Below are 21,566 nucleotides of genomic sequence, written 5' to 3'. Positions count from 1 at the left end.
TGGTTAAAAAAATTGCAGTGAGAATGACCTGGAATCAAAATTCTCCAGGTGAATGCGACTGCAGGGATACCAAGCTCGTAAAGGTAGGTATAAGTCTAATTATAGATATATATATATATACACGGTATATCGATATCTATATCTATATCTCCTATACAATTATATATATACTAGATGGTGGCCCGATTCTAACGCATCGGGTATTCTAGAATATGGCCAGCGAGAGACCGACGTTCAAAAGATGATCCAGGACGATCCACCACGATCGGCGATCTCACAGCGGGGGCCTGGTCGCTGCTGCTTGTTACACTAAGGCCAAGTACCCACGTTGCGGAAATACTGCGGAAATTTCGGCAGCATTTCCGCAACGCCTGCCGCGGGAAAAACACATGCGAATTCGCATGCGTTTTCCCGCGGAAAACATGCGTTTTTCACGCAATTTTCGAGTGCGGAATTCAAGTGCATGCTGACTATGCAGCATCAATAGTAAAAGATCGAATGTAAAAAAGAATAAAAAAAAAATTAAAAGAAAGGTTATTCTCACCTTCCGACGGCCCCCGATCTCCTCTCCACGCTCCCGGCATCTTCCGGTCCCAGTAATGCTTAGCGCGAAGGACCGGAGATGACGTTACTCTCGCGAGAGCGCGAGGTCATCAGCGGTCTTTTGCGCAAAGCATTACTGGGACCGGAAGATGCCGGGCGCGTGGTGAGAGGAGGGAAAGAGTCCCGGGGGGGGGCCGTCGGAAGGTGAGTATATCACTATTTTTTATTTTAATTCTATTTTTTACAGGTTTATGGTACCCAGGGTCCGGAGGAGAGTCTCCTCTCCTCCGGACCCTGGGTACCGGCTAGCGCCGGTCATCTCCCGGCTGCGTCACCGCTGACCTCTGTGCGGTGGGAGATGACCTGTGACTAGCGCCGTAGATCTCCCGACGGTAGCGGTGGCGTGCGTCGTTCGAATTCCGCTCCAATTCGTGGCCGGACTGCGCCTGTCACTGATTGGTCGCGCCCGGCCGGGCGCGACCAATCAGCGTCACGAGATTTCCGTTTCAAACAGACAGACAGAATTAGACAATTATATAGTAGATGCAGCTGAAAAAAGTAAACATTTTTTTCTTTTTGTCATTGTCTGAGACCTGTATCTTCATTTTATACTGTTGATGGGGTTGTACAAAGGCAGATTGATAGCGACAATTAAATGGTTAAAGAGCAGAGATCAGAGCTAGCTCTGATCGCTGCAGTTAGAGGCAGGCGCTGGCTGAATAACACTATTGGCATCTGCAGCACAAAGCAATTGTAAGAGGTAGGAAGAGTTAACAATGGCACGTGACAGAGAATTCTGACTACTGTCCTCTTACCTGGCACTTGGATCAGGGATGAGTATATCTGTTCCATCTCATCTTCTGACAGATAGACCGGGAAGGTGGCACAATCCAGCAGGAAGTGACAGGCGGCAGCAAAAGCCTCCCGGCAGTCTTCAGACATCTGGCCCATGTTCTGGATGTAGCGGTCAATGTCCCACTCCTCGTCTAACCCTTTATTACCTCTCTTACTGGGGCTGCGGGATGGAGAAAGCTCCACCTTATCGCTCTTCAGTTTCGAAAGTTTCGATACCGGAGGCCGCGGAGTGAAGAAATCCGTCACCATCTGCTTGAACTGTGGTGCGGTCATCTGCTTGGGGTCCCAGTGACCCTTCCTCTTGATGGACTCCTCTTTATTCTGGGAGCTGATCCCGTTGCTCAGTTGCAAGCCGAACAGATATCTGCTGGCAAAGTTGGCCACCAGGTCCTGTATGCAGTGCAGGGTCTTCTGGACGCTGCCTCCCTTCTTCCAGACGTCATCCTTTTCTGGGCAAACTTTGGGCATTCGGAGGTATCCGGACAGCTCCGGGGATGAGGTGCTCAGGCCAATTCCGCTGTCTTCGGATTTTAAGGGAGGGAATATCGGATCTTCTCCAACCTCCACCTCGGTTTCACCGATGCTTTTTAGTTTCAGTGGCTCTTTGGATGGACTCTGTAATAAAAAAAAAAGACTATAGATGCACATGAAAGCTTACAGTTGCAGATGATCGGCTGCAGCGGTCACGTGAATGACATTATTGTGCTGGGAGATCAGGGGAGCGGTCCCTGGAGCACTATAGGCAGGTAAAAATACAAAAAGGCACAGATCACGTATGAAAGGTAGGTCACGTGATCCAAGGCGGGAAAAGTAGCAAGCTGGCAAGGACTGATTTTAATGGAAAGTGGCCCATTGTAATAAGTAATAGTGACTTCATTAGAACAGATTACTTACACTGTCCGGGCTCACTGGGTCCATGTCCAGGTACGCCGGAGGCATCTGCACCTTACTGAGGACCTTGAAACATGTCTTCAGCGCCTGGGTCAGCTCCGACAGGCTGAGCGCGTCCATGTTCTCCGATAGAGACTGAGCCATGTAGCTGAGCATCTGAGGTAGGTACTGAGTCTGGACTTCAGAGTAGAGTTCCTGATCGTTAAAAGTGAAATTCATCACCGTACAGGAATACATCATCTAATAATAAATATATGACATCACTTCTGGAGTCCAGAACTGAGGCTTGTTGCTACCGTTATGTTTAGTGGACTGTCAGGAAAGTGGGCTTTGAAAATCATATCCAGTATATCTATATATAATATGTAATTTACTCACAAGACGTGACATGAACTTTAAAAGGGAACTGTCAGGTGCCATAAAAATATATATTTTTTTACCTCCTGTAAATGCTGCTGTTCTCCTGAATCCGGCGAGGTTTTTCTTTTGTTCCTGCTCCTCTCCGTTCCTGAGATATGGCCCCTTCTTCTCTGTATGTAAATCAAGTCTTGTCTGTTAAGTGGGCGTGGTCCTCAACTCCTCTCTGTGGGAGTGTCCACCAAGACCCGCCCACAGGGCTTGAAAGACCAGATTTATGTACAGTGAAGAAAAGGGCCATATCTCAAGAACGGAGAGGCGCAAGAAAAAAAGAGAAACAGTGTCGGATTCAGGAGAACAGAGGCATTTACATCAGGTAAAAAAACAAACAGGTGACAGGTCCCCTTTAAGATGTCTGAATCTTACCAGAGGAATGACATCAAGAAGGAAGACCAGGAGAGTGCAGATCTCACACACACTGGGAGCTCGTCCCACGTACTTAGGGTCACTGGTATCCCCAATTTTTCTGTGATGAAATAGTAAAAGAAATGTCTGATTCATGTTAAAGCATTCTCCATTTTATAAAAAGATCTTGGTTTGAACAGCGGTCTAGATCAACAATGACATTGGTATGGGTGGATCTACAGACACATACCTGAAGCTTTGCTCAAAGCACACAGTCATGTAATCCCACAGGAAGTCCGAGCTCAGCGAGGTGATGAGGAGGTTGACTGTTTTCACGATTTCTGAGGCAGTTTTATTTTCTTTAATTGCACTGGAAAACAGAAGACAAAAGGTGACACATAAAAAAAAAAAAAAAAAAAAAAAAAAAAAAAAGAGTGCACCGGAAAATGGAGCAATTGCATCTTTCATTTTTTTTCTGATTTAGGCTATGTGCACACGTAGCGTTTTAAAACGCTTACTAAAAACCGGACTCCTTCCCAGAAATCGCGCGTTTTTTTCCGCGCGATTTTCGCGTGCGATATTCAAGCACTTTCCAAGCGATTTGAAGCATCGCTTGGAAAGTGATTGACAGGTTGGTCACACTCGTCAAATATAGTGTTTGACAAGTGTGACCAGATTTTTACTATTGAGGCCGCCTATGCGGCATCAATAGTAAAAGATAGAATGTTAAAATGCTAAAAAAAAAATAAAAAAATCGGGGTATATTTACCTTCCGGCGTCCCGCGCTGCATTCCCGGGCCTCAGCGTTCCCAGTAATGCCTTGCGAGACCTGTGATGAGGTAGTCTCGCGTTGCTATAGCGATCTAGCGAGACCGCTAGAGTCACGCGAGACTACGTCATCACAGGACCTTGCCGCAAGGCATTACTGGGAACGCTTAGGCCGGGAATGCAGCGTGGGACGCCGGAAGGTAAATATACCCCGATTTTTTATTTTTTATTCTTTTTTTACAGGGGTATGGTGCCCAGGGCCTGGAGGACAGTCTCCTCTCCTCCACACCGTGGGTACCAACCGCACATGAGACGCTTAACTTCCCGCATGGTGGGCATAGCCACATGCGGGAGGTAAGCGATTCTCATGCATTCCTATGGGTGAGGAATCGCGGCAATTCTTTGCGATTCCGCACAAAGAATGAGCATGCTGCGATTTTTTCCGCGATGCGATTCCGCCGCGGAAAAAAGCGCAGCATTAGCACAGCATGTGCGGAATGCCATAGGAATGCATGGGGGGCGTTCTGTACACGATTTTTAAGCGTTTTCGCGCCGAAAATCGCGGCAAAAACGCTTAAAAATCGCTACGTGTGCACACAGCCTCAATGCGTCGACACGTAATAGACGCACTGGCAGTAATTGACTCCTTATAATGTTAAAAATAAGTTTTTACAGACTCCGTTAAATTGAGCTCATGAAACTGCTCCATCTATATGGAGGTGCAGCTCAGCTGAACAAGTATGGCGGCTTCAAGTCTATACACAACTGACCTTGGCCCCTTAGCAGTCCAGCAGCACCTCATAATGCACAATTGCACCTGCTTTGGTGGTGGTAGTGACCCCCTTATCTCGATAGGTCCACCCCCGGTTACTTAGTGTACTGAGGTCTGTCAGTAACCCTACAAAGAAAATGTGCTAAGCGAACCATAATAAAAGGTAAAAAGTGGGGAACCAATGCTTGGCACCACAACTATCATTTGCAGAAGGTGAACATTAAGGTATTTCCATGGTCTCTGAACAAATAGAGAAACAGAACTGATGTAATGTCTGTATTACCAGGATCTAAATCCGTAAATAAATTGTGTAGTCAGTGACCCATGCAGAATAATGTATGTGGTTCTGGCACATACAGTTACAGACTTTCAGTAGTAAAATCATACTGATAAAAAGTAGAAGACAAATATATTCGATGTATTGATAATTACGTCCTGCAGAGTGTGGTGCCAGACCCCGACGCGCGTTTCGGTGAATAGCTTTCTTCTGGGGTTGGCATAACACCTACAAGGACACCTCTTTATATCGTATCATAGTCAATCACATAATAGGAAATAAAAAATATAAAAATGAGTGATATAACCAAGATGAGGAGAGGTTAGACAGAGATCTGAATATTTAGAGGAGGGGCCACTCAAAGGCAGAAATCCCTCCTAACCAATGAAATTAGACCTTGCATGTCTCTAAGATGAATCTATAGTGAGGATAGGAGTACGTTGCAGTAACAAAACAGGGGCAGAGTCCTCCCCCAGGCGAGCTATTTGTGACAATCCGGCCATGGGACTGAGGTCGCTGCCCACGTAATCACATGAGCGCGAACTGCGAGCGCAAGTCGTGTCACATGACCGGAGCATCAACCAGATAGACAGACAAGAGGATGCGGCCGACCATGCTGGCAATATGCATGCGCACTTGCACAGGGATGTATAGAATGGATATCAGGTACATATTAAGTATATATCCCCAGAGATCAACTATAATCTACATCACATACATTTTATGCCTCAATTCACTTTCACCGCACCAGTCATTACTGACACTTTCTTTATTTGTATTGATTCATCCACATATTTGTTTTATTCTAGCACTGTCTGTTTCTTTTCTGTAACCTGAGTATGTTATGTCTGTATTTATTATTTCTTTATCTGTGTCCAGGGATATACACTTACTATGTACCCGACATCCATTCTATACATCCCAGTGCAAGTGTTCACGCGTGTTTCTAGCACGGCCGGCCGCATCTTCTGGTGTGTCTATCTGATTGATGCTCCAGTCATATGACCCGGCTTGCGCCCATGGTGGTTTGCGCTCACCTGGTTGCGTAGCCGGCGACCTGGGTCCAGTGCCGGACCATCATCCTTAACGTGCCAAGGGGATGATTCCGCTCCTGTTTAATCACCGCAACATGCGCCTATCCTCACTATGGGTACATCTTAAGAGACATGCAAGGTCTGATATCATTCTTTAAGAGAATGGTAGGAGGGATTTCTACCTTCAGGTGGTCCCTCCTCTAATTATTCAGATCTCTGTCTAACCTATCCTCATCCGGCTAATATCAGTCATTTTCATATATTTTATTTGTCAAGATGAGATTGACTATGATACGATAAAAAGAGATACCCCTGGATGCGTGATGCCACTTCCAGAAGAAGGTTATTTGGTGAAACGCGCGTCGGGGTCTGGCACCACACTCTTCAGGAGGCAATTATCAATATATCTAACTTTTTTGTCTTCTATTTTCTATCAGTATGATGTTTGATACTCATAGTCTGTAACTGTATGTGCCAGAACCACACACACAATATTCTGCATGGGTCGCTGACTACACATGACTTTACGTGTACAGGTCCTGGTAACACAGATCTTACATCAGTTCTGTTGCTCTATTTGTTCCCAGGCTATGTATATACCTTTATATCTACATCCTGTAAATGAGAGTTTTTAGCCCACCTACTTGTGTTAAACTGTATAAAGTGTATGTTGTTATTTTCTAATAAATATTTACCTTTTTTTATGGTTCCCTTAGCATATTTTCTTTGTAGGTTTATGTTCCCTCTGTGTACTGAACCTTTTTCACTGGTTTCATGCAAATACTTTTAGCTCAAATATACTTCCTCTAACAATTGTATGTATGCCTTCTTATCTGCTCCCTTCTGTTTCAGAGGTCTGTCAGTGACATTCTCTCTTAGTGGTGCCTGTGGATGCCTTGGTAACATGCAAAAAAAAAAACCCCACAAGTGTAAACTATTACGTCTTATAATAGTATATATACACAATATAAAAAATAAAAGCGAAAACACACAAAAAAGAAAACAAACAAAACACGGAACTATACATATGACATCTCAAAATGGATACAAAAAAAAAAAAGCCCTGCAAGTCAAAAAAAAAAAACGGTCACAAAGTTAGTTGTCCAAAAAAAACCAAAACCAATAATTTTTCCAGGTACTTTTTCCAGTTTTGGTTTTAGAGGCTCAATTTCCGGTTCTCAACAAAACGCTAGCTGAGTGATATTCTCGTTTCGATACCTAAGCCAGCCCCCTTTTTTTTTTTTTTACGGCCGATGCATATATGGAGGGGGCTGGCTTAGCCATCGAAATGAGCCTTCGCACATAGTGATGGTCATGTGCCATCACAGAAAACGCTCTCTGGTGTTAGACACAGAATCGATGATTGAGCTACTAACATTAGGGCAAGAGAGGACAATTGACCACCGGGCGAAAATGGCATAAATGCATAAATGTTCTATGTTAGTTTGTTGTCAAATTAGAAGTTTATTTATGAATATTTAAGTTAATTCTGGAGATAATCCAAGAAGAACGATGAAGATCTGGATACATAAAGGACCATGTTAGCAGCTACTGCGGCCGCACACAATACACAAAGAGCGTGATTTTGGCGATTCTCTAGGTGGCCATTAATACCTTATGAGCTGGCTGCCAGTCTGGGCATAGCTCAGCTTTATGTCTGTCCCAAGGGCATCTCTGCAGTAGGCATAGAAAGCTCGGATCACGTCCAGGAACAAATCTCCCACCAGCGGAGGACCTACGGGCATACAACATATTGCTTCATCACATATAATGCACCACCGATCCTAAGAACGAAGGGGGCCGCGCGGGGGTGGTGGTGAATAGCTTTGCAGCGTCCACCAATCACCTGATTGAAGAGCCGTGAAGCACAGAAAGTGGCACAGTGCCATGTGGTGTGTGGTGGCTGCGAGTGGTATTACAAGTGCAGTACCATTCATGGCCACTATAAGAAGTACGGCGCTGTTCCATATCAATTAATCTAATCATCTGATCGAGGGCAGTCGGACCCCCACCGATCTGATATCAAAATAGTCATCAACATTAAAGTTATAACACAGATTGGATATCGATAGGGAGGTGATTATTGAAGCGTCAAAGGGAAGACAAGATGAAAAAATGGAGGCCGGCCATAACATCTATGGGAGCACAGCTTGTTTACGTTTTACTCCTTTTCCATCATGGGGGGGGAGGGTTACAGGAGCGGTCATAAAAAGTGATGTCGTTTATGTCACCGCCACTCACATTACCTATCTCCGGCTTGTCTAGAAGACTGATGAGGATCCGGAAAGGCTTCAGATAGACCTGCAGGCCTTGTTCGGTGTCTGAAAACAGGAGATTCTGGTGCAAAATCTGCATTAGGGCCTGGAGAAAGACAAAAACAGACATTACTATGATACAGCACGGCTCATTCCTCCTGTACAGGACACTACAAGATCCGTCCCCATTATTTCTGCTCTAATTTATCAATACACCATTAATCTCTCTATATAAAGAATATTGAAAGCATTATCATATCGCAGTGCTGTTCCATATTTCTCCACCAGGGGGAGCACTAAACAAGAAAATAAATGGCAAAAAAAATAAATGGAATGTGGATTGTGAAATGTTGGAATTTTATGGGTCTTCTGAACTCCGGGGTGTCAGGAAAATACGAAAATAATTTTACTTATTTTCATCTAAAAATTTAAAAAAGTGTTTTCTCATCATCTTCTGTGGTTAAAAGTTGCCCAACGACAAGCTGTAATTTGCAGGGGAATCTGCTACCGATCATTTTCACTATAGCTCCCCCCGCAGGAGAAATAAGGCATTACATAGTTCCTACTGAAATGAATGTAGTAATTGATGCATTGCACCCTTAGGAATAAAAGATCCCCAACGCAGTTATTTTCTACCATCTGACTCCTGATCGGGGAGTAGGGGGGGACCCTCCTCTAATACTCAGGGGTCTCGCCTGTAGAAGAGGCTCATACAATGAAGGTGCCCGCACAGTCGTAGGTGTAGTAAAAGGCACTCCCTGCTCCATGGTCTGTGTCGCACCTACCTTGACTAATAAATCTTTGGAGTATTTCGCAAAGAAGCAGGAGCCGTATTCCTCTTCCCCCGATTTGGCTTTCAGCTCTGGAGCCACAAAGCTGCCTTTTATATCAGACCCTGAAAGGAAGAAAAACAGTTCAAAAGGAATATTCCGATCTCCAAAATCTCATCCCAATATGTAGTAGGTGTATTAATAATAATATTAGCAAGTACCTCCAATTAGAAATTTAGTATAGTTCTTCTGATTCGCTATGTCGCCTAACCCATGTGCGGGGAATTGCAGTAACTTAGGTATCCATGGTTATAACCAATCATATAGTGACAGTTAGTTAGTTAGTTAATGGCCGTAACCATGGATACCTAAGCTACTGCAATGCCCTGCACATGAAGTAAGTGACATAGCGAATCAGAAGAACTATACTACATTTCTAATTGGAGGGATTTACTAATATTATTATTACACCAACTACATATTAGGATAGGATCTTGGAGAAGGTAATACTAAAAGGTTTTATTCACAACAGTACAGTAGTACAGGTAAGTTATGGAGTCACTTGCCCCTCTATCACTCCACAAACTTTGAAAGCAGTCATCTACTGACCACTTGGAGGTGGCGCCCCTCTTGTCCTTTGGCTGTATCTGGTACTGCAGTATTTAGGTAAATGGGGAGTCACTTAAAAACCGGCACAGGCCATGAATAAAATTGGTGCTGTGGACAATTCCTTTGAGCCCCTAATTAGTTCTCCTACTCTGTGATCTATATTTTTTATTTCTGTGACCGGAAGAAGTGCCGGATTACAGGATGTTCTGGAATATAAGGTGCCGTCACTTAAAAAATACCATATTTTCATACTTCACTATTAAACCCAGTCCACAGACATGTAGAGCGGATGTCAGGAAGGGGTTAAGAGGGTAGGGAACTGGAATGTTTGTATATAGGGTGGGGGGGGACAATAAAGTTACAAGGTTAATTAGAAGTGTAAACTAGACCGCTGCAGTCTATACCAGTATTGCTCAAAATGTGCCTTCCTCACCCTCCCCGGGTCCATCCCTGAGTCTCCGCCGCTGCTCCCAGTCTCTGTTATTGTCTGCTTTGCTGACAAAGTTGACGGCACAGGCTGAGCTCCTGGATTGGCTGCAGCGTTGTGGATGTGGAATCTGCGCTGCAGACAATTACACACATCGGGAGCAGCGGCCCAGATTCAGTAAAGTTTTTTTTTTTTTCCCGAAATTGGAAAAACCCTTTAAGATAAGACATGCATTATAGCTACAGTGCAACATCTAATTCCTACGGTGGGTTAGAAGAACATGGCTGCTTTCTTCCAGCGCCCCCCTCCTATTTACAGGCTGTGTGCGGTACTGCAGCTCACCCAGTGATTACCATTTATACTATGTCTTTTGGCATCAGGGTCTACAACCGGAGGGACGACCAAAAGAAAGGAAAAATATGTGATACAGAATAAGGGATGCAACTGACCTACACCGCCATGGCCCAGACGGACGGAAACAGAACACAAAATAATACAAAACTCATTTCTACCCACGATTAGTCGGACACAAAGTTATTACAAATGTATGACAAACACTAGAAAGAGGAATAGGAGGAGGGAGCAGAGCAGGAAGGGATTACACAGAAGCCAGTACGGTGAGAATCCAACGTAATCCGGACAACGGGCTCAATGGCGAAGATTCCACGTAAACCCCAATAATCAGTGACGGACGCCGCATCCGGCCAAACTAGGAACAGCGAAAGAAGAAGCCCCCTGCAATCCTCAGGGGCTGCGCATCCTCCACCTCATGTTTCGCTTACGCTTCTCCTTTTTGCATTATTTTGGGGATATTTTGGTTTCAGCACATCTCAGCCATGCAAATGCTGTAACCTACCGAGTAACCAGGCGTATAACCTTCTGTTCAGCGACATGTCTCGCCTCAGCACAGTCTGGATGGCGCAGGAGAGGATGTGAATGACGTCTGTCCGAAGCAGCGACATGGGGCAGTCCCCAGGATTCTGCACAGAAATGTCACAAAACAACAACAAAGTACAGAAAATGTGATTTTTTTTTCATATATAGACTTGTCAATCTTGTATTAGTCTCCAGAGCTGCACTCACTATTCTGCTGGTGCAGTCACTGTGTACATACATTACAATACTGATCCTGAGTTACATCCTGTATTATACTCCAGAGCTGCACTCACTATTCTGCTGGTGCAGTCACTGTGTACATACATTACATTACTGATCCTGAGTTACATCCTGTATTATACTCCAGAGCTGCACTCACTATTCTGCTGGTGCAGTCACTGTGTACATACATTACAATACTGATCCTGAGTTACATCCTGTATTATACTCCAGAGCTGCACCAACTATTCTGCTGGTGCAGTCACTGTGTACATACATTACATTACTGATCCAGAGTTACATCCTGTATTATACCCCAGAGCTGCACTCACTATTCTGCTGGTGCAGTCACTGTGTACATACATTACAATACTGATCCTGAGTTACATCCTGTATTATACTCCAGAGCTGCACTCACTATTCTGCTGGTGCAGTCACTGTGTACATACATTACATTACTGATCCTGAGTTACATCCTGTATTATACTCCAGAGCTGCACTCACTATTCTGCTGGTGCAGTCACTGTGTACATACATTACAATACTGATCCTGAGTTACATCCTGTATTATACTCCAGAGCTGCACTCACTATTCTTCTGGTGCAGTCACTGTGTACATACATTACAATACTGATCCTGAGTTACATCCTGTATTATACTCCAGAGCTGCACTCACTATTCTGCTGGTGCAGTCACTGTGTACATACATTACATTACTGATCCTGAGTTACATCCTGTATTATACTCCAGAGCTGCACTCACTATTCTGCTGGTGGAGTCACTGTGTACATACATTAGATTACTGATCCTGAGTTACATCCTGTATTATACTCCAGAGCTGCACTCACTATTCTGCTGGTGCAGTCACTGTGTACATACATTACTGATCCTGAGTTACATCCTGTATTATAACCCAGAGCTGCACTCACTATTCTGCTGGTGGAGTCACTGTGTACATACATTACATTACTGATCCTGAGTTACATCCTGTATTATACCCCAGAGCTGCACTCACTATTCTGCTGGTGGAGTCACTGTGTACATACATTACATTACTGATCCTGAGTTACATCCTGTATCATACTCCAGAGCTGCACTCACTATTCTGCTGGTGTAGTCACTGTGTACATATATTACATTACTGATCCTGAGTTACATCCTGTATTATACTCCAGAGCTGCACTCACTATTCTGCTGGTGGAGTCACTGTGTACATACATTACATTACTGATCCTGAGTTACATCCTGTATTATACTCCAGAGCTGCACTCACTATTCTGCTGGTGTAGTCACTGTGTACATACATTACAATACTGATCCTGAGTTACATCCTGTATTATACTCCAGAGCTGCACTCACTATTCTGCTGGTGTAGTCACTGTGTACATACATTACATTACTGATCCTGAGTTACATCCTGTATTATACTCCAGAGCTGCACTCACTATTCTGCTGGTGCAGTCACTGTGTACATACATTACATTACTGATCCCGAGTTACATCCTGTATTATACTCCAGAGCTGCACTCACTATTCTGCTGGTGCAGTCACTGTGTACATACATTACTGATCCTGAGTTACATCCTGTATTATAACCCAGAGCTGCACTCACTATTCTGCTGGTGCAGTCACTGTGTACATACATTACAATACTGATCCTGAGTTACATCCTGTATTATAACCCAGAGCTGCACTCGCTATTCTACTGGTGCAGTCACTGTGTACATACATTACATTACTGATCCTGAGTTACATCCTGTATTATAACCCAGAGCTATACTCACTATTCTGCTGGTGCAGTCACTGTGTACATACATTACTGATCCTGAGTTACATCCTGTATTATAACCCAGAGCTGCACTCACTATTCTGCTGGTGGAGTCACTGTGTACATACATTACATTACTGATCCTGAGTTACATCCTGTATTATACTCCAGAGCTGCACTCACTATTCTGCTGGTGCAGTCACTGTGTACATACATTACAATACTGATCCTGAGTTACATCCTGTATTATACTCCAGAGCTGCACTCACTATTCTGCTGGTGGAGTCACTGTGTACATATATTACATTACTGATCCTGAGTTACATCCTGTATTATACTCCAGAGCTGAACTCACTATTCTGCTGGTGGAGTCACTGTGTACATACATTACATTACTGATCCTGAGTTACATCCTGTATTATACTCCAGAGCTGCACTCACTATTCTGCTGGTGTAGTCACTGTGTACATACATTACAATACTGATCCTGAGTTACATCCTGTATTATACTCCTGAGCTGCACTCACTATTCTGCTGGTGCAGTCACTGTGTACATACATTACATTACTGATCCTGAGTTACATCCTGTATTATAACCCAGAGCTGCACTCACTATTCTGCTGGTGCAGTCACTGTGTACATACATTACTGATCCTGAGTTACATCCTGTATTATACTCCAGATCTGCACTCACTATTCTGCTGGTGCAGTCACTGTGTACATACATTACATTACTGATCCTGAGTTACATCCTGTATTATACCCCAGAGCTGCACTCACTATTCTGCTGGTGCAGTCACTGTGTACATACATTACTGATCCTGACTTATATCCTGTATTATACCCCAGAGCTGCACTCACTATTCTGCTGGTGCTGTCACTGTGTACATACATTACATTACTGATCCTGAGTTACATCCTGTATTATACCCCAGAGCTGCACTCACTATTCTGCTGGTGCAGTCACTGTGTACATACATTACATTACTGATCCTGAGTTACATCCTGTATTATACTCCAGAGCTGCACTCACTATTCTGCTGGTGCAGTCACTGTGTACATACATTACTGATCCTGAGTTACGTCCTGCATTATACTCCAGAGCTGCACTCACTACCATATCTGATCCTGCCTTATATCTCTCATCTACAGTGGACACATCCTTTCCTATACCAGGTACATTAATTCTTACCAAACAATTGTGAAAGGGGAAGAAAAAAAGCAGAATTTCCAGTGTGTTCCTCTGAACGAGAACATTTGAGTCCATTACTGAGACGCAGAGAGATTTTATCTGCGGAGAAAAAAGAAAAAAGAGAAATGTGACCCGGTCGGAGTAAACTGATGCCAGCAAAATGACAAGAAATGAATGATCGGTTCCTGATTCTCCAAAGAGCTGTGGCGTTCACATCCGGGCAGATTAGAACGAGATTGGAAAACATTTCTTCCAAAAACAGCTCCACCCCCGTCCACAGGTTGTGTGTGGTATTGCAACTCAGTTCTATTCACTGCAAAATAGCCGATCAAAAATACCGGACCCAATCGGCAGACAGGTGCGGCGTTGTGTGCTGCTATGTATTCTCAATCCTGAACAACTATTTAAAGGGAAAGACCCCATGGACCGGCTGTCGACACCCTGCCCCCCGCAGTGACCAATGACTGCATGATACTGTGGGGAAAAATCTTTACCAATCACGCAGCTATTAGACACCGTTGAGGGTTCTGGCAGCACATGGGTCATAAGATCATAGTCAGACCTGACACTGAAATGTCCGGGAAAGCTGTCTGACAACCAGTGAGGGAGCTGAAAATAATTGTTTGTTTTTTTTAAGAAGAAACAGCGCCACTTTGTCCATAGGCCGTGTCCGGTATTGCAGCTTGGCCCCATGTACTCAAGTGATGCCATACTGTATACAGCCCATATACAAGAGTCGAGCCGTTTTCTCTAATCCTGGGCATCAGAGGAGTTGTCTCAGTCTTTGAAAAAGTGACCCTGGTTGCCCCATGTCTGGCCTCCGCCACCCCCAGCGTAATCAGCCGGAAGATGCTGACAAGCAGGTTTTTTCGCCTGCAGTCACGACATGGGAAGGGACTGTCTTAAAGGGGCTTTTCAGTTTTGGAAAACCTCTCCCTGTGCTGCTATTTATTTAAAACAGAAAAAAGGGCTGTAGTCACCCTCCCCTGGTCTAGCGCTAAGTGTCCACTGCTTCTACCGGTGTCTGTTATTGTCTGCGGTGTTAATGCCACGTTAACAGCGCTGCAGCCAGTCCTCAAGCTGTGCCCTAGTTGACTGCAGTAGAAGAGCTGCTGAGCTCATCGACTGACTGCAGCGTTGTTGATGTGAAGGCAATAGAGTCGCTGGACCTGGGGAGTGTGAGTAAGGCTCAATACTCTGAGGTTTTCGGAAACCCTTTCCGTGAGAGAACCCCTTTGACTCCATGAAGCCTGGATATACCCGCAGTGGTGACGCCACGTGCTCCCGGTTATGGCACGTTATTGGAAATGATTCTTAATAGATTTGTGGTCTTCGACTAGTGGAAACTACAACTCTCATCATGGCCTTGCTGAAAAAAAAATACTCACAGCCAACTGCTTGTCGTTCCCGAGCATGGCGCTCTGCGCTTTAGCGGAGACGTCTCTGTTGATGTGACTGACGACAAACAGAGAAGCAGGGAGCCGGACGGAGCTGCTGACCAGGACGCTGCCCCACAGGGAGCTGTAGAAGACCTCCTGCCCGATCACCATGGACAGCTTCTGAAGTAAAGCGTCCGTCCTGGGGAGAAACAAAGGGACAACATTCAGCTTTCCCAGAATCCTGAACAGCAAATCTGCCTTCTTATCTTACAATACAAGAGTGGGGATAAGCAATTTTTTTTTCTTTAAAGTCTCCATTGTGGAAAAAAAAGAAGCAACTTTGCAAATAGGTTTGATAAAAGTCCTCTACCTCTCTGTGTACGCAGCCCCAATGCAGACCTATGTATCTCCATTGTAACCGACAAAGAAAAAAAAAAACTCCTGCGGTCATACACTTGCCCGATACTTTTTTTTTATCATGACAACACATCGCTCTGCAGGAAAGCTGTATACACAAAACGATAGAAAAAAAAAAACATGTGTTTCTCTTTGTACCTGTCGTAAATCTCAGATCCTTCTTCCAGGCCCGGTAGTAATCCAGTGATGAACGCCTGGAGACTGGGCAGCAGCGACCTCTGGAGAGGTAGGAAGTACGTTTCGTACAGACCTAGGAGCAGCGGCTTCACTGACATCGCTGCATGTGACAACAGCGGGAACAGACCTGAACTGTACACAGAAAAATATATATACATCATATATTGTATAAAGGAATCAGAGACCCCCATTTACCAGATGGAGGGCAACAAATGGAAGGTGCATTTAAACAGGTGCCATTGAGCTCAATACTAAAATCTGTGTACATTGAGCTCCCCCTAGTGGTGGCTGCAGCAATCTGAATCTTAACGATTAAGGAACACAAACTTCAGAGTGAATATTAAAAAAATAATCATGTACTTTCTCCCTCAATATCCTTCTTTACTAAAACTGAAAAACTTAACAAGAAAATGTCTGTGTGTATCAGAGGCTGAACTACATGTCCTCTCACCCTCCTCCCTCCACATCAATGTCCTGTGAGTGGCAGTAAGACAAGTGGCTGCAGCACATGCCTCCCCCCTCTGCCCTATGCACAGTAAGACAAAAGCTGATTAAGCCCCCCCTAATTGGGTTTACATCAGCCAGCAGATGAAGAAGGAACAGAGCCGCAGATTAACCCCCGAGTTCTCTACTTTCAGGGTCATGCAGGAAATGATGCAGACTAACAATAAAGACGACTATTTGTCTTGTACAACTGGCACATTCATTCCTAGGTTTAGTGTTCCTTTAAGTCTATGGCTCTGTAAAGGGAAGATGAGGACTTGATGCTTACAAAATAAAGGGGTTGTCTAAGCTATTACCTATACACAGGATAGGTAATAAGTTACGGATCGCTGAGGGTCTGACCGCTGGGACCTACACCGATCAGCAGAATGGGGCTCTATTGACTACCTGGCACTGAACACGGCTTTTATCGCCAGCCCCATAGAGAATGGATGTAGAGGCCACTTCACTCTAAGGGGAATAAAAGTGCCCTGCCGACCATAAAAACTCTCCGTTCTGCCGATCAGTGTGGATCCAAGTGGACAGACCCCAACCAAACAGTAATTTATCATGTTTACTGCGGGTAGGTAATAACTTGTTTTTACTGCTTACCCAATTTAAGTCTTAAGGTCCCCATGCACATTCAGCCGACTGCCTAATGAGTAAGGGGGCACCGCTCGATTCATCAGGCGGCATCTCGATTGGACATGTTTGATTTCGGACTGCCGATCGGAGATAAGTCGCCAGGCGATGTATCAGGTGGCGGCTTTCTCATGGCAGCCAGTGTATGGGAGAGTTGGCAGAGACGGTTGTCCGATGAACAATCGGCCGAAGTACCGTTTAGCCGACAGCCATCTAAGGGGTATGACCGACCTTATACATGCAGTCACATAACCATGCACGGCCCCGGGCGTTTATCTCCCATATCTGTAATGCCAGTAATTTTAACACGTTTTTTTTTTTTTTTTTAATTAAATAAGGTCACATATCACATAGGTCCACTGCTCTCTGCCCTGCCTCCCCATGTCGGGAGGGTGGGTGTTACATGCTGGACTGAGCAGAACAATAGAACAAAGTCTAAGGAACAAATCTGTCTGTGAGTAATTATAAAAATAATCATATGAACTATAGACCTTGATTTATATTAGTAATCGATCCACAGCTGCCATGCAGAGGGCAGCATGAAAACAAAGGTGCTGCACAGAGGGCAGCATGAAAACAAAAGGTGCTGCACAGAGGGTAGCATGAAAACAAAGGTGCTGCACAGAGGGCAGCATGAAAACAAAGGTGCTGCACAGAGGGCAGCATGAAAACAAAAGGTGCTGCACAGAGGGCAGCATGAAAACAAAAGGTGCTGCACAGAGGGTAGCATGAAAACAAAGGTGCTGCACAGAGGGCAGCATGAAAACAAAAGGTGCTGCACAGAGGGCAGCATGAAAACAAAAGGTGCTGCACAGAGGGCAGCATGAAAACAAAAGGTGCTGCACAGAGGGCAGCATGAAAACAAAAGGTGCTGCACAGAGGGCAGCATGAAAACAAAAGGTGCTGCACAGAGGGCAGCATGAAAACAAAAGGTGCTGCACAGAGGGCAGCATGAAAACAAAGGTGCTGCACAGAGGGCAGCATGAAAACAAAGGTGCTGCACAGAAGGCAGCATTAAAGTAAAGGTGCTGCACAGAGGGCAGCATGAAAACAAAGGTGCTGCACAGAGGGCAGCATGAAAACAAAGGTGCTGCACAGAGGGCAGCATGAAAACAAAGGTGCTGCACAGAGGGCAGCATGAAAACAAAGGTGCTGCACAGAGGGCAGCATGAAAACAAAAGGTGCTGCACAGAGGGTAGCATGAAAACAAAGGTGCTGCACAGAGGGCAGCATGAAAACAAAAGGTGCTGCACAGAGGGCAGCATGAAAACAAAAGGTGCTGCACAGAGGGCAGCATGAAAACAAAAGGTGCTGAACAGAGGGCAGCATGAAAACAAAAGGTGCTGCACAGAGGGCAGCATGAAAACAAAAGGTGCTGCACAGAGGGCAGCATGAAAACAAAGGTGCTGCACAGAGGGCAGCATGAAAACAAAGGTGCTGCACAGAGGGCAGCATGAAAACAAAGGTGCTGCACAGAGGGCAGCATGAAGACAAAGGTGCTGCACAGAGGGCAGCATGAAGACAAAGGTGCTGCACAGAAGGCAGCATTAAAGTAAAGGTGCTGCACAGAGGGCAGCATGAAAACAAAGGTGCTGCACAGAGGGCAGCATGAAAACAAAGGTGCTGCACAGAGGACAGCATGAAAACAAAGGTGCTGCACAGAGGGCAGCATGAAAACAAAGGTGCTGCACAGAGGGCAGCATGAAAGTAAAGGTGCTGCACAGAGGGCAGCATGAAGACAAAGGTGCTGCACAGAAGGCAGCATTAAAGTAAAGGTGCTGCACAGAGGGCAGCATGAAAACAAAGGTGCTGCACAGGTCTAAGCAAGAAAATGAAAGTGAAACATGGTTACTTCTGAGCCGTGATGGCATGACGCATACAGGTATAGTATATTTTCTAGAACCTCTGATAATTTGTTTAATTAAAAAACGTTATAGTTTCATCAAAGGCAAAAACAATAGGTTACCTGTATAAGAAAAGGTCTCTGGACAGCCATTTTGTTCCAATGATCTTAAATATGATTTCATACGTTTCGAGAGCTTTTAAATGAACCCCACTTGGCAGAGCTGGGTGTAGGCATTGTGCCAGTCTCTTACTAATGATCAGTCTCCTTGGTAATAAGCAGTACTTGAGATTACTCTGCAGAGCCTGGAATAAATAAGAATTAATGTTAGTGATACGACACTGACCAGATGTCCTCAGCGAAGGGGCTGGTTATATAGAGAGCTGGTAACAAATAAGAAACACCAAATACTGTCCCTACAGTCCTGCTGTTGATCTTTTCATTTCCAGGACTGTTGGCCTGTCACAGCTGCGGCCAATCACTCTCTGCCGCATTGACTGTTTTCTAGATTCATGTAGATTCGTTTTTATTTCTTACAGCACTGTGTGCTTACAATTGCTAATTTTGCCTTTCTACCCAGCTAATTCTTCTCTTTTCCATTAGGTCTATGACATCACGTGATTAAAACTGATCAGCTGAATCCTTCTAAGTTCTGTGCAGAAACAGGAGATCAATTTTCCCTGTATAACTCATGAGTCACTGCAAAAGTCAAAGGCAGGAGGGAGCAGCTGGGTCAATAGTTGGAGAGGGGAATGATAAATGCAGGGACAAGACACTTCCTGTTTCTACATAGAGAAGGGAAAATAGAAGAACATACCTGGGTAGAAAGGCAAAATGAGCAATTGTAAGTGCACAGTGCTGTATAATAGGATGACTCAATAAATTAAGAGGATGAATACTGTGATTCGAGGAGGGCTTCTTTAATTCAAAGGTGTTTTCCCACTAAATGTACAATCCCAGTGGTTCTGAGAACAAGGAACCCAAAGTCCCATGTGTGAATGAAGCGGTAATGCGCATGCATGAGCATTGCTTCATTCACTTCTATTGGCCTTACGGAAAGGTTGTTACCCATGCGCACTACCACTAGGTTCCCATAAGAGGACTATGAGATGTTCATTTTTGGCTTCGATGGGGAAAACAGATTTTTCACGGCTCAAGAAATTGAGAGTGTTCTCTGGTGAAAACGAGTTATCTAACTTACTGATCGGTGGGAGTCCATCCACTGTCTCCAATAGCAATCGGCAGAACGGGGCACTTTTATCCCCATTAAAAATGGAGTGGCAGTGACTAAGCTTGACCTCGGTGGCATCAATTCCCTATGGGACTGCCGAGAGCTGTGATCGGCTTTTTCCGGTAGTCCCATAGAGAATGAATGGAGCAACGATCCGGTGTTTCTGTCCTTCCGCGCCACACTAATTAGGGATAAAATAAAAGTGTCCCGTTGGGGATAAAACTTGCCCATTCTGCAAATACGTTCATAAATATTTGGACAGTGACATAAGTTTTGCCAATTTAGATGTTTACCAAAACATATTCAAAATACAGTTATATAATTAATATGGGCTTACAGTGCTGAGTGTCAACTTTAATTTGAGGGTAGTCACATCCTAATTGGAGTACGGATTTAAGAATTACAGCTCTTTAATATGTAGCTGCCCCTTTTTAAAAAAGAAATAGCAACATATGAGACATAGGGAGATATGTAATTGGACAATCATCTCAAAAGCTCTTTAATGGACCGTATGGGCTTTTCCCTCATTAAGTCGTGATCAATTAAGCAGGTAAAAGGTCTGGAGCAGATTCCTGGTGTGGCGTTTGCATTTGGGAGAAGTTGCTATGAACTCAAAGGAGTTCTCAATGGAAGAGAAACAGACCATCAATAAAGGGGTGGTCCAGGACTTCGTTTTTTGACACAAAAAAACAAAAACCAAGAAGGTAGTTGCTAGCAGAGGCAACTACCTGCCGGTTGTACCTGGAGCTGGCACAGAGTGGTCATTGACCGCTCCTGCTGGTAATTCAGCTGCTCGATGTCAACAGCTCAGCTCTTCTTTCTCCAGGCTGCTCTGTCGACGAGGCATGACTGCCGCCGTCATGCTGACTGACAGCCAGCTCCCACAGTTAGGTAGCATGACATTGGCAGTGCAGCCCTGTCAACAGAAGAGAAAGGAAAAGAAAAGTGACAGGAACAGCTGAATTGCCAGCAGGAGCGGTCTGTGACACCTCTGTGCCGGGTAAGAATGACGCCGAGCACAATAGGCTTGTAGGTAGCAACTATCTGACTGTTAGTGCTTAGACACATTTTTTTTTTTTTTTTTACGAAGTCCTGGATATTCCCCTTAAGATGAGAAAAAAAGCAGAAAACCACCACAGAGATAGCAGAAATGTTAGGAGCGGCCAATCAACATTATCTAAGTCTACCACAAAGAGAAGACTTCATAAGAACAAATACAGATTGTTCACCACAAGGTGCCAACCATTCATTAGCCTGTAAAACAAAACGGCCAGATTAGACTTTGCCAAAAATCATCTAAGGAAGCCGACCAAGCAAAACTAAGATCAACCTGGACCAGAATGAAGAGGAAAGTCTGGAGAAGGCTTGGAACGGCT

The 21,566-nt window shown here is 44.6% G+C and overlaps 1 protein-coding gene across 2 annotated transcripts in view; it reads right to left on the bottom strand.

The window, feature by feature from the left end:
* Nucleotides 1-21,566, bottom strand: part of DOP1B (DOP1 leucine zipper like protein B) — a 117,671-nt gene that overhangs the window by 61,456 nt on the left and 34,649 nt on the right. For both annotated transcript variants that reach the window (XM_073584644.1, XM_073584645.1), the window contains exons 3-14: nt 19,083-19,264; nt 15,953-16,123; nt 15,407-15,596; nt 14,019-14,117; nt 10,820-10,943; nt 8,943-9,052; nt 8,149-8,263; nt 7,517-7,637; nt 3,302-3,421; nt 3,073-3,172; nt 2,293-2,484; nt 1,359-2,013 (exon numbers count right to left, since the gene is read on the bottom strand). In XM_073584644.1, coding sequence (XP_073440745.1) covers nt 1,359-2,013; nt 2,293-2,484; nt 3,073-3,172; nt 3,302-3,421; nt 7,517-7,637; nt 8,149-8,263; nt 8,943-9,052; nt 10,820-10,943; nt 14,019-14,117; nt 15,407-15,596; nt 15,953-16,123; nt 19,083-19,264 — 2,179 coding nt within the window. The remainder of the gene's footprint in view (nt 1-1,358; nt 2,014-2,292; nt 2,485-3,072; nt 3,173-3,301; nt 3,422-7,516; nt 7,638-8,148; nt 8,264-8,942; nt 9,053-10,819; nt 10,944-14,018; nt 14,118-15,406; nt 15,597-15,952; nt 16,124-19,082; nt 19,265-21,566) is intronic.

Source organism: Dendrobates tinctorius, unplaced genomic scaffold, assembly GCF_039654945.1.
Source record: "Dendrobates tinctorius isolate UK_male_01 unplaced genomic scaffold, ASM3965494v1 ptg000084l, whole genome shotgun sequence".
NCBI lineage: Eukaryota > Metazoa > Chordata > Amphibia > Anura > Dendrobatidae > Dendrobates > Dendrobates tinctorius.
This window is presented reverse-complemented; position numbering and strand designations above follow the sequence as displayed.